At 38.9% G+C, this 14330-nt stretch overlaps 1 protein-coding gene across 5 annotated transcripts in view; it reads right to left on the reverse strand.

Moving 5' to 3' along the window:
* LOC148874294 (RING/U-box superfamily protein) overlaps nt 1-14330 on the reverse strand; it is a 143168-nt gene that overhangs the window by 68129 nt on the left and 60709 nt on the right. For all 5 annotated transcript variants that reach the window (XM_088966402.1, XM_088966405.1, XM_088966406.1 and 2 more), the window contains 3 exons: nt 7831-7924; nt 2516-2623; nt 452-552 (listed from right to left, as the gene is read on the reverse strand). In XM_088966402.1, coding sequence (XP_088822528.1) covers nt 452-552; nt 2516-2623; nt 7831-7924 — 303 coding nt within the window. The remainder of the gene's footprint in view (nt 1-451; nt 553-2515; nt 2624-7830; nt 7925-14330) is intronic.

A 14330-nucleotide genomic window follows, 5' to 3' on the forward strand; every position in this document is an offset into this window, starting at 1 on the left:
AATCAAGGGCATTCCAATAAATTCTTGTATCATTGTACTACATTCAAATATAAATAATAACTACTCGACTGGGCAGTTCAGTTCGACATCTTCAGCATACCAGTGGTTTTCTTCTTCACCTCTCTACTTCGAATACAGCATTCAGCTCACAAAAACCAAGGGGCATGAACAAAAGACTCAACAAAGTACTATGTTGAGGACAATGCAGTTAATTTTTCTAGTAAAAGCTCAGATGCAACTTTATTTTCTTAACAAGCTTAAAAACGCAAAACATATTCTTTACTTAAAGAACTACCTTCCTTGTCTCTAGATCACATTTTCCCCAAAGGAAATGAAAGCCTTTTGGAAGAGTATGTGGAGCCTAGAAATGCATGTTGGAATTGAAAGTTCAAAAAAAATAAAAAAAACAAATTAATGACCATAAAACTAATTACCAACTTGATGTACATACGGGTTTGAAGTTCCCAGGAATACAAACTGCATAAAGATCACTTTGAACAACCCCTTGGGCCTGCCAATAAGCCCCACAAAAGGCTCTATCACATCCTAAACCTGCAGAAAATTTCAAGTAAGAAGAAGAGAAATCCTCATATAATGACAAAACTCAAGGTCAATTTGGTCTGACAGTTTCCATTTTAGTAAGTCAGGTCAGGTTTGCATAGGGTTTTAGTGACTTCAGATTCAACCAAACCCATTCTAAACCTAAATCATTGACATCCCTGATCTAGAGTACTATTACCAAGATTACATTATTTTTTATTCCAGGAAAAGTAGCTAGTGGGGCTAGTAGAGTATTTAATTTTCTACAAGTTAATATCTAATGAAAAATAAATATAGTAAGCACTTCAATGTAATATTAGCACAATTGGGGTTTTATTGTAAATTTAGATAATTTCAGATATCATATAAAGAATTTCTCTCATTAAACACAGAAAAATGGGTGTGTCATATCACCAGACCAATGATCTCTACTCCTCTCTTATTTTCTATCTTCTCTTCTTTCTTATTTCTTATTATTCATAAAAAGAATTCTGAATCCCACGGGAGAAAATAATGGATTTCACTCTATTCAAGTGTAGAGATCAAATGTTGAACAGGGTTTGGCAGATGTAATATGTTGATAATCTCGAATTTCAGACATTGCCCAATGGTGGTCTTGGTCCTGCACATCCAAGGTATTGGGAGATATGGATTACAAAGGGACCAAACCTCACCATTTTTTATCATAAAATGATAGTTCATGATGTAGGCGCATTCGGCTAGGCCAATGGCAGGCCTACAAGTGCCAATCGGCGCGGCTTAGGGTGAAACCAATCAGGACGAACGTAGAGTCGAGCTCAGCGAGCCTCGCGGAACCAATCAGGGTGTGCACAGGGCTGAGCTCGGCAAGCCTCTCATAACGAATTGTGTGAGGTCAACTGGCGGCCTTGGATGGCCGCGCTCCCCGCATGCGAACTCCATCTCGACCACCTGAGCTCTGCCATCACCCGATGGCCTCAAGTATAAAGTGCCTCCCCCAAAAGTAGGGATCCAGAACTTAAGACTCTCGAGCTCTCCTTGAGATTTTGTATCCTCCTTTGTGGCCTCATCTGAGCCCTCGTACCACAAGCCTCGACCACCTCATACAGACATACTAACTTGGCCATTGATATCTCCGCCTCGGGTACCAACCCAGGGCCTCTAACATGTGCTCTCACCTCGCAGTATCGACCTACCTGCCCTCGGCCACCTCGGACACCTCGGGCCTTGGGTACCTTGCACCTCGGACACCTCGGCTTAGGAGTGAATTGACAGTACCTCGACCAATCCGAGCATCAACAGTTCACATACTTGAACATGTGTTCTTACACTAGCAATGGTCCCTACACTCTCATATTTCAGGCTACTCACTTTAGAGATGCCCCTTGAGTGGGTTGATTTATGTTGGGCCGATTTATGTTTAGTTTGTTTTCTGTTATTTTAAGAAGTTGTTGGGCCTTGGGCCCATTAGTCTTTTATTTTTAAAGGAACTGTAAGTACTTAGTTAAGTTGCCGCCCTACAAGGGGCATCTTTGTAACATCCCATATTTAAGTTAATTATAAATAGAATGAGGGGCTGGCGGCTAGGGTTGATGATGACTATCCCAGTCGACCTTCTTCTCTTTTCTTCCCTTTCCTCTGTCTACTGCTGAAATCCCCAACTTTCTCCTCTTCCTTTCACAAGAAGCTTGGCCGAAATCAGCACATAAGGCTTTCTACTGGTTATTATTTGGGTTGTCTCAGATGATGGAACACCTGATGTATTGGTTACAACATTTTTGTAGCTAGGGCCCTAATGTTACTGGATATGGATCTTCAGTAGAAACTGGCATTGCATAGCTGTACCAGAGCATTTTTTCCCATTCTTCTAATAAACTGTGTTGGTAGAAGACAAGCAAGAATGAAGTAAAAAAAGATAAATAATAATTTTACAACTGAAACCAAAGCAACAAGCAAATAGAGTTCAACAGTATGTATATATGATAATATTACTTACAGTGTTGTGGTAAATTAATATCATTTCTGGATGGCATCATTCCTCCACATGCATAGCATTGGAGATGAGCAGTGGTCTGGCTGCATCGAAACCCACCTAATGCAGTACCTATAGATGGTATGGGAACCAATTAAATATATAATTCAAGAAACCATAGAGACGGCAAGGGAAAGATACAAATGGCAGAAATTTTCAGTGACATCAAAAGAGGGATGTTTATCTATATTCAGAATTTAACAGTTTTTAACAGTAAAAGTATGCAATGACTTGTGAAATATTGCAAGAAAATTTGAAAAAAAAAAAGAGAAAGTATTGCAAGAAGAAGAAGTTCTGTCTTGATTCTTAGTTCCCATATCCCTTTTTCATTAACTTATATACTAAATGATCAAGTTACAAAATAATCCCTGATTAGGTGCCTCATTAGCAGCCAATTACAAAGACCAAAAAGACATTTCCATATCAACACTCGCTCTCAAGCTTCAGCCATGCTACACCTTTTCAAAGAGAATCACTCAGTTCATCTGCAGATCATAAAAGGCATACAAACTTCACCACTAGCAACACATTCCGTGATGAAGCATATCGATCCACCTCAATATGCTTAGTCTGATCATGTTGCACTAGACTGTGAGCAATGTTTATTCCTGCCTGGCTATCACAGTCTAGCATCATAGGACTCTGTAGGAACAGTGAGAAAAATAAAGTTGCCTCGTATATCTTATGTAAGGACTTTTTTTTTAAATAGTAAAAATGAACTCATTAATCATTAAATTGAACATTACAAGCATCACAAATTATGTAAGGGTGTTTTTGTAATCTCTCTTCATTTAAATGATGTATATAAACTTGAGTGGGGCGACCTTAAGGTATCCAATCCTATTTGCAATTTTCCCATCTTTTCTTCTTACATCATCATGTAGATATCTGTCATTGACTAAAATGGTATCAGAGTGGGTTTACGGCCTGCTGGTGTTGTCTTTGGCTCAAATTTTGACAGCTTCTTCATCTTAATTAATAACAGTGGCATCATAAGAGGTTTAGCTACCGGTGTTGGGGTTTCACCCCTTAATCAAGAATGGTTTAAGGAGGCTTTTAAGCATAATCAGAAATCTTGTCAGGAGTATTTAATATTTTTCACATTTTTTCTGTGGAAAATTGGAATAATCAGTCTGGGGTTTAGCTGAAGAATCAGTTTGGAAGAAGATACTTCCGGTGTAGAAAAAGAGCTTTTTGTTCAAAGAAAGTAAAGGAGGTGAAGAAGTACAGAAGTTTGAAGAGAAACGGAGATGCACAGTTTTCTTGTCTCAAGACGTGGAAGGTTGGGTTAAAGGATTTGTTGATGGGGGAATCCAGACTGGATGTTTTCTGAGGCTGGATGAAGTAATGGGAGATGGTAGGAGACAGGTTATTTGTTTGCCAGACGGGATGAATGGTCAGGGCTGGACCAGGGTCGCCAAGGTGCTGCAGGAGTATGTAGAAAGGTGTTGGTTAAAAAAGGAAAATTCAATTAGTTTAGGGACTAAGAAGATGTCACAGATACAGGTACCAGACAGTCAAAAACAAAGTCTTCAGTCGATGTCAGGTAGAGTAGTATGTACTCCCAGACTGGTGTTAGGAGGATGCAAGGAAGATTGGAGTAAAAAGATGGTTGTTTTGACGAAGAAGAAAGTGGTAGATTGGAAGAGGATCCTTAATGATGTTACGTCTAGAATTCCAACTTTGGATTCGGCTGTGCTTGACCCATTTGACAACAATAAGGTGATGCTGGATTTAGGGAACTTTCAGGCAGAGTTCATGACTCTTGAAACCCTGGAAGGTATGATCACTGTGGCAAACTCGACACCTTGTAATGCAACTTCAATCCCTGAAGGAAGTGTGAGGTTGAAGGTTTTTGGACTTCCGTTCAACTTGTGGCTGGATCATGTCTTCAATAAGGTAGCAACGGCGTGTGGAGAAGCTTTGGAAGATATCTGTATTGATGATCTCTACACGGTGAAGATTAAAGATACCGATGCTAATTTGCATAGGATTCTCCGTTTAATTGATCTCTTTGCTGAAGGAAGATGGAGAAAACTCTGGGTAGCAATGGAAGATGAAGCATTTCTGTGGAATGGAGGGAAAGAGGTTGAAGACGATTTTAACAGGATTTAGTGGAGTCCACATGGCGCAAACAGAGTGGAAGAAGAGGGGGAAAGGGAGAAGTTGAAAGGGTGTTGGTGTTAAAGACTCAATGCTGAAGAAATTGCATGCTCAATATAAAAAGGTTGTGGTGGTGCTGATATCAAGATAGGGGAGGTTGGGAGTGAGGTAAAGAAGGAAAACGGATTTATTGGAAGAAAGAGGATATTTAACAATTGGTTGGGAATGACCTTAGCTACCCAACACGTGGTCTCTTGGGGAACACGTGGACGAAAAAGGGGGAGATTAGCTGGGAAACAGATGGGCTTTGGGCAGGGTTGTAATGATGAGTCCAAGAGACACAAGTTTTTTAGTTTTGGGATGAAGAGGGGGCCCCATTAACGAAAGCGAATTTGCTCAAGACGTTAGGAGGTCTTCTTGGGTCAAGCAAATTGATGGTTGCAAATATTTTGAGTCGAAGGGATCAACTTTGAGCCAAGTGATGACAAAAGATGGTGAGTGTACGGTGTACCGTTGATCAATCAGCTGGTTCAGTGTTTGAAGATCAGTCAATAGGGAAGGAGGTTACAGTAGAGGCAATTGGTGATGCTGAAGATTTTGTTTGGAGAATGACAAGATTTTTCATTAAAGATAAGAACAGTTCAACAATTTAGAGAAGGCTTCTTTGGATTCCAATGATTGTAAGGGAGAAGTTTTGGAAAGGATTGAAGAAATGGTTAGGGGAGAACAAGAAATGGTGGTGGAAGAAGAGAACGGGGAAGAAACTTTTCTGATTTTTCCAGTAAGTAATGTAAGTAGTATTGCTGAAGGGGGGGGGGGGGGGAACAGACAGGGAATTGAGGGGGATGAGACTAAAGGGGCAAAGGAAACAAGAGATGGGGAAGAGCTGTGAGGGAACAGAGGAGAAGAAGGGGATAGAACTTTAGAAGAGGAGAGGAGGGAAGAGAGAATTAGGGATTGAAGGAGAGGGAAGTGATGGTGAAGAAGGTAAGACTAAAACAAATAAAAGGAAAAAAAATATAGAACATTCCCATTAGAGGAGAACAGAGAGCAGGGGATGGAAGAGGAATCAGGGGAGGAAAGTGAATCTGAACCAATGATTAATAAGACCCATATGGTAGAAAAGACTTGTGACATCAAGAAAGTGGTGAATAGGGAAGTGGAAGTCAGCAAAATTCTGGTTCTGTTTTTCCTAGGAAGGGAGAGATGCAAACAGAAAGAATGAAGGTACAGAAGTTCCAGTGGTCAATTGTAATTGTGATAACTGAACAATGCAAGAGATGGAAGCGATTGCGGAAAGGTGCAGGGAGATCATCAAGGAGCCAGAAGGAGAGGTCGAGGGGGCGGCGGTTTCAGATAGGAGTCAGAAGTCTGCAGGGAAGTCTGAAGAAGCTGTGGGAACTCTAAATGCATCAGAAGATTCAGAACTGAAAAGAACAAAAGAACACGATAGCAGATCCCAGTTTCTAAGGTTTTCACAAGGTTAAAAGGTGGTCTATTTGGTGTTGGGCCTAACAAGCTTGTCAAAAAACCCAAAAAAAAAAGTCAAGAGACGACAAGAAGATTGTACTCAAAAAACTGAGAGGAAGAGTTAAGGTGTTTGGAGTTCCAGTATGGGGTTGGGTTCTTGCTTGGAGATATTGTGGGCGTTGGGCTGGCTAGGTTGGTCTGGGTTTCTTCTGTTGTTTTTTGTCTTGTCTTCTACTGTTGTTTGTTTAGGGATTTTCTCTAGTTGGATTTAAATTTAGTTTGGCATTGGGCTGGCTAGGTTGGTCTGGGTTTTCTGGGTTTCTTCTCTCTCTCTCCAGTTTTGTTCTACTTGGGGCTGCTTCTTTGTGCTGCTCGGGTTGAGTACTTGAGTATTGTTGAGTCTGATTTCCTGGATCTGAACTATTGCTGTTAATTGAAGATGGCCCAAGATTCTGCGAAATCAAGGTCTACGACCTTTCAACTTCTAGAATGAATGTTTCCAGCCTTGGAGATCAATACCGGATTATTACCAACCAAGCTTGATAGTACTAATTTTTTGGAATATTTTCAGTCTGTAAAGGTCTATATTGATGGCGGGGGCAAACTAGGCTACTTGACTGGAAAGACAAAAAGGCAGGCTGAAGGTGATGGAAATATCGAAACATGAAAATATGACTATCCGGTTATGGTTATGAACTTTCACAAATCCTCAAATTAGTAGAGGCATCATGTTTCTTGGTACTGATGCACAAATTAGAAAATAGTGAATAAGACAAAACAAATTCACAAAGGAAGAACAGGATAAAGATTTTCCAGCTTAGGCAGGAAATTTTGAATCTTAAACAAGAGAAGATGAGTGTACCTGCCTATTATGATGCCCTACATGCCTTGTGGGAAGAATTAAATTAGAATAATCCATGGAAAGATGATGATGATGATGATGCTGAACAGTATGAAAATCTAAAACAATCAAGATCATGTGTTTGAGTTCTTCTTAGGACTAAAATCAGAATTTGAAATTTCTAGGCTAGGATGCACTTGTTGGGAACTAGTAATATTCCTTCTATTGATGAGATGTATTCAATTGTTCAGCACAAGGCATCTAGAAGAGTTGTTATGAAAACTGAGATGGAACTCTCAGCCCTTGTGTCTATGGCCAGTGGAAGCAATACTTGAGGAAAAAAACAAGTTGTGAGCAAGGAAAATAAAGAGAACTTTGCACCCAACAAGAAAAGGAAAACAAAGTATATAAATGAGAGAAAAAGAGAGTTTTTTTCACTCAAAGCAGTTAGATTGACATTACTACCCCTAATTAAGTATCATGACACGGGGACAGTAAGACAGATCTGTAAAGTAATAATTATATAAAGTAAAGAGAAGAGACCATAATACCCCAAACAAGTCGACCACTCTTAAAACAGAGTTAATAAAAGCCACCACATACCCAACTAAACTTTTGCACTGATAATCTTCTTTCTTCTCCTTTTCTCTTCTACTTCATCTTTCATCAAAATAACGCATAAACATCACAAAACTTCATGACTGGAACCAATATCATAGATGCATTTCATAATAGAACAGATTAGCAAGAAGACTAATTACAAATATAATGGCCTGACAATGAAAAGAATATGATATGCAACATGCATTGTGCAAAATTAAATTCAGTAAAAAAACTTCCCAAAAAGATTGGTTTAGATCATTACCACATTGAGGGCATGAAAACTCTAGGACATTAGTTTCCTCATTCCATGATGAATAGTTTCTTTTCCGTCGAAGAGTTTTTCCAGTATTTATAACCTAGCAATAGGTTACAAATACAATTGTATAATAAACTCCATTAACAACCAGTGAGGTAACTCCTGTACTTTAATGTTTCATTATGAATTAATGAAATGAACTTAAGTAATTTCTCAAAAAAAAAAATCACTTAAGTACCAAATTAGAAAGTTGAATATTGCATGAAAATAACATCAGAACAAAAACCTGTAAAGACATGAATATTGATTAAATAAAAATAAAAGCTAAAAATACCCCGACCCTTTGATTTATACCACCATACTCTTCTCAATACAACACAACACAGATACAGCTATAGGAATTTTTTCAGATCCTTCATAAACATACCGATTTTTTAAAGACTCAAAATACATACACAGGTATCCCACACATAAGAAGCAACAAGGCCACCTTTTGCCCTTCTAATTTTTAAAGCCCATTGATTGCAAGTACTGTGCTTCTCTTTCTTGTACACAACCAGTGTGGGATTACAAACTCTACCATTCATTAAGGAAATATGATGAGGAAGCTTCTGATATAATACTAAGGGCCCGTTTGATGCGTCTTTTTGGGAAGATCTTCTGGTAGCTCTGACATGCAAAAGACGCATTGAGCTTTTGCATGAAGATCTGAGCAGCCCAAAGCACGTTTGGCAAACGTACGACTTTCCGTGTGTCTTTCCGCATCATTCCACACGAGATTAAAACGTGAAAGACACGAGAAGCTTCATTTGGAGCTTCCCGAAATCAGCCCCCAAAATGGACTTCTCGTGTCTTTTCGGTGTTCTGTCTTTTGGCGGCTAGATCTTCCACGCGCCAAACAAAAATAGACCAAAAATCGGTCTTCCAGACTTGTAAAGAGCCGAAAGACCACACGGAAAGACCCGCCAAACGGGCCCTAAATATTCTTAAGGCGTGATAATATAATACAAATATTTCCATCTATAGAGGATAAGATTATCAAGTTTTCAATTTTGCTAGTATTTATAAAAAAGCTACTTTCTACTAATCTACGGTTGAATTTTAGTAGTTAAATTTCTAACAGTTAATTAAAGTGGTTAAATTCAACTAAAAGATCACCACATATTGCGGTAACTTTTTTTCTATTTAGCAAATATAAGATAATATTTTCTGGACAAAACATGTTATACTAAACAATGTATTAGGGTAATTTTTTTTGTTTGATAGCAAAATAGAATATATAAAAAGAGAAATCTATGAGTGATAGAAATCCATGTAGGCTTTCTGGCAAGAGCAAAAACGACAGCGCAACAATTGATGTACAAATCTACAAAAGCTCCGATAATACTTGTAAATGCACTCTTGTTCCTTCCAGTGTTTTAAAAGCGCAAGGCACAAAAAAGGTGTAGGGGTCAATTTGTGCCTAAGGTGCAAGGTGAGGCGTGTGCCTTTTTGAAGCAAGGCACAAAAATACAAAAAAAAAGCTAAAATGTCAAAAAATTCAAAAACAAATGCCAAAAAATTCAAAAAAAATCAAAATATATTAAACATAAGATTACTAAAAAATATAAAGTTAAATTTTAAAATAAAAAACCTATTATCTAAAATTAAAATACATAAACATAAGATGTAAAGCATATTCAAATGAGAATATAAAAATAAAATCAAACATATAAAACATTTTCAAGCATATAAAACCTCTAATCTCTTTTTTCACTCAATTGCATTACTTCAAGTAGGTAATATAGTTGTCAAGGCGTCGCCTAGGCAACTAGGCGCCCTTAGCTGGGAGCCTCGCCCAAACGCCTTGACTTTTAGCAACTAGGCGCCCTTCTAGGCGACTAGGCGCCCACCTAGGCGACAAAAATGACAAGGCGGACGCCTTTTATAATGTCATTTATATTGATGTATCTTATTAATGCATGTGTTAATACATTTTATTATATGCTATATATATCAATTATACTTTGTTTTCATGTTTTACTATTGAAATTTAAAAGATCAAAGGGTTTTGAGGAGAGAAAAAGAAAGAAAGAAGGAAAGAGAGAAAAGAAAGAGGAAAGAAAGAATAGAATAATAAAGTTCTTTTTTTTTCTATTCTCTCTCTAATTAAATAAAACAAAAACTCCATCCTTGTTTTTTTTCCATTTTACTTTCTATCATGAATATTTATCATATAAAGTTAATAACCTTCTTTAGCTGCTAATTAATATGAATTTGCTCTATTAAATACTTATTATAGTAGTATTGTTTTTGAAAATAATGAAATTAATTACATGTAAAAGATTTTTATCTTTTAGATGTGATTATTTGCCACATTTTTAGAGGAAATTTAATGTTCTTAATAAAGAGAATTGCTATTTTTTCAATTAACATACATGTTCAATGGTATATAAAACTAGGAAACTAGCCAAAAGTCAGTTTTTTATATAATAAAACTTTTATCGCCTAGGCGACGCCTAGGAAACTAGGTGACTAGGCGCCCCAATGTTGCCCAGAATCGCCTAGACACCTTGAAAACTATGGTAGGTAATGTAATATAAAAAATATTACATTCCTGATTCTACGAGCCGCCTTTGTGCCATGCCCCTTGAAGCAAGCCCAAACAAGTCCACATTAGGTCTTAAATTCTTAGTGTTCACACAAAAAATAATGATTTTATAGTTTTAATTGCTTTTTAAGAAAACATTTTATTAGGATGAATGAATGAACAACATTACCGAATTGGGGTTCCCAGCCCAGCCGTTATGTTCAAAAAAAAAACAAAAAAGCTCCAAGTTTTCAAAAGGCGTACACCTAGGCTGAGGCGCAAGGCGCATCTGGCGCATGCCTAGGCGCACCAGGCGTGCGCCTTTTGAAAGGGTTGTGCCTAGGGCCTAGGTGAGGCGCGTACCCTGAAATGTGCCTCACCTGTGTACCTAGGCATGCCTTTTAAATCACTGGTTCCTTCTATCGTGAAATCCCAGTTGCATAGAAAAGTTGCTGCAACCATTGAGTTACCAATACAATATCAGCCCCACTTAACTCCAGTGTGTAAAGATCAACCACAAATTGTTGCCCTTGGATGCGTAACCCAATACCTGTGCAAATTCCATTGCATTGGAGTGAGGTCCCATTTGCCACATGGACCTTAAAAGAGGTTGTGGGCTGAACTAGTAATCCCAATCGTTTGACTAGAACTGTGGTTACAAAGTTTAAGGTGCTACCACTCTCGATGAGGATAGACACTTGGCAACCCCAAACTAGACTTGTCACCCTCATGGTTTGGGAGTGATGAAAACCCAGTTAGGGCCTATAACGAGATTTCTTGTTGTATGGTCCCAGCCCAGTGTTTGCCAACAGGCGATCCTTCTTCCGATTGCCGATCCTCTTCTTCTTCCTCAATCTGTAATAAGAAGGTTTGTTGAGACTTGCATCTATGGTCGGGGCCGAACTTCTCTTCACAATTGTAGCAAAAACCTTTGTCTCAGCGATAATGCATCTCTGCCCACGTTAGTTTCTTGAATAGAATAACGGGACTTGGGCCTAAGTTACTTGGTGGTTTGCCTAAGATGCTGCCTTCTTTATTGGCTCTCGTCCCTTCCGGTCTGGGTGTCATAAAAGATTTGTTCGTCTGCTGCCATGGGCGGTTCAGACGTCGGGCTTAAGCTATCTTTTCTTCTTGGGTGCGGGCTAGGGCTGTCGCGGCCATCACAGTTGATGGATGCATCACCTTGACCTCTAGTTGCATTTCTTCCTTGAGTCCTCCCACAAAAGCTCCAACAAGTGCCTTCTCCGGCCACCCTTCGATTCTTAACGATAGAAGTTCAAACTCCAATTGGTAGTCACAAACGCTTCCTACTTGCTTTATCTTCGCAAGACTCTCATCAAAATCTTCATAACCGAAAGCCCCAAATCAGACACATAGGGCATCAGTAAAGTCGAGCCATGAAATACAAGGGTGCCCTCGACAATACCACTGATACCAGAGGATCACATCTCCATCCAGATGCATTGCTACCAACGCCACCCTATCTGGTCCGAACGTTTCATTGTACTCAAAGAATTTTTCCACCCTATATATCCAAGGGATGGTGTCTCCTCCTGAGAAGACCAGAAAGCTCAGTTTGGTGTTTCCTTCCAAGGTGGAGCTGCTTCGGTTACTCCCTTGGCTAACCCTATCTTGGTCGATTTCTCTGTCTTCAACCAGTGGGTTCTGTTCTAACCTTTATAAGATCTCTGTTAGTGTATCCTTGACTCCTCGCACATCGCCTGAGACTCAGTGAAGCTCAACATCCACCTGATCAACCCGTGCCTCCATGGCTATAGCTTGAGTATTTGTCATAGCTCTGATTCCAAACTAATAAGTGCTGCCTAACTCAGGGTTCGTCGAGTGAACCAAACTCCTAAGGTGAGGGGGAAAACAGATGGGGAACCGGGAGAGAGACAGAGAGACACACAGAGAGAGAGAGAGAGATGGATGTTCGAATGGAATTGTTCTGCTTGATCCTTTCTTCCTCTAGTCTTTATAGCCTAGGTAAGTTGTTTATAGTTTGTTACAAGACTGTTACAGTTTGTTACACAGTTTGTTGGAGGACTGTTACTTTGTTTTAACAGTCTGCCCACTTGGATTAACCTCTTGTTGTTGTGGCTTCTCCCTTAGGAACCTAGGTATGTAGGCGCCCACTTGTATGTAGGTGCCTAGGTACCCACCTAAGTTTCTGGGCGGGCGCCTAATATATAAAACTTGGGGCATTTGGGCTAGGCGACCATAAAAAACCACCAAGTCGCCTATGCGACACCTTGACAACTATGGCTATCAGTCCCAAAAAGTCCTTCCCCTTGTGTTTTTAACTCACTTCCAACCTTCTCCATTCTATGTAGAGCACTAATAGGTCAAAAAACTCCAAGAAGACCAAAAAGAGATTCTTTTCTGCTGAAACACTATGAAATTTAGATAAAAACAACACAGATTTTAATCACAACAATAAATAGACACCAAGAATTTGATTTCTTTAATTTATTGGTTTGATATTTTATTGGTGGTTGTATTCTTTTAAAATACATCTGCTACATAGTATCATTTTAATATTAAGACAAGTTAAAAGAAAACCCTTTTGTTCGATTGGAGAGGGAGGAGAACTGAACCGAGCGTTCAAGCCCCAACCCAACTCCATCGCACCTCAGCTTCGGCAGCGGCAAGTAAGTTTTTCTTCTTCAGTTCTTCTTCTTCTTCTTCTTCAACATTTTTTCCTTTCTTTTTTCGAAAAAACAGTCCGCCAGGCCAGGCGCCAGTCCTTCTTCTTCTTCAAATTTCAGTTAAAAAAACAGGGGCGGAGCCCCTTTATTCCTCTCAGTAGTCAATCCTCTCTCCACTCCTATTCTTCTTCTTCCATTCCGCCCCATGGGCCATGAGGCCATGAGTCCAACAGTCGTCCGCCCCTTGACTCCTTGAGTTGAGTCCATTCTTTTGTTTTTTTTTTATTTTTTTGAAAATCTGAGATTTGAAATGTTTGAGTTTTATTTTGTTTCATTAATTTTTCTTTACATGGCTGAACTACTCTAATGTTCTTTTATTTTTTTATCAGTTTTGTTTTGATTGTATGGCTGATTTTTTTTTTAATTTCTATTTGTATATAAGTATATTGCAATATTTGCTGATTTGCATTATGTTTGCTTGCTTACTTAGGATTTAGGAAATACATGAATATTGCAATATTGATTTTTCTGATTTGCATTATGCTTTATTTTGAAAATCTGAATTCTGAAACTTGATTTATGCTATGCTGAATTGATTATGCTTAGTGTAATGTGTAGCTAGTAAATAAATATAACTTATAAAATAGTTTAGGTCCTTTAGGAAGTATAAAAATCTATAGATTTTAAATTTATAGATTCCATCGCCTAGGCGCCTAGGTGCCCCATGGTCGCCTAGCCTCACCTAGTCGCCTTGACAACGGTACTGGTAACATGACTGAAAACTCGTTCCAGATTACCACTGCTAGGTTTGATGGAACCAATTACTTGGAGTGGGCCCAATCAGCAATGATGGCCATTGGAAGTAGAGGCAAATTAGGTTATATGACCAGAGACAAAGAAGCCAGCCAAGGAAGATACTTCACATCCGAAATGGGTTCAAGAGAACTATTTGGTGATAACTTGGTTATGCAACTCTATGCAGCCCCTCATCATCCGAAACTACCTTTGGGCAAAACCAACCAAGGAGATTTAGGACAGCATGAAGGAGACTTATTCTCAACCTCTTAATGTGGCTAGAGCTTATGAGCTGAAGTGTGAAGTGAATAACCTCAAGCAAGGGGAGAAGGCAGTCTCAATGTATTTTGTTACTCTGAAATCCCTTTGGCATGAAAATGATCACTTATTCACTTGGAAACTATTGAGTGGGAAATTCAGAGGGATGTAGCAACATATAGAAAACTTATTAAAACAAATAGAGTGTTTGAGTTCTTGGCTGGTCTGAAACTCAA

The sequence above is a fragment of the Nelumbo lutea genome, chromosome 1 (genome assembly GCF_056320005.1).
Source record: "Nelumbo lutea isolate HS-2025 chromosome 1, American lotus-T2T, whole genome shotgun sequence".
Lineage (NCBI taxonomy): Eukaryota > Viridiplantae > Streptophyta > Magnoliopsida > Proteales > Nelumbonaceae > Nelumbo > Nelumbo lutea.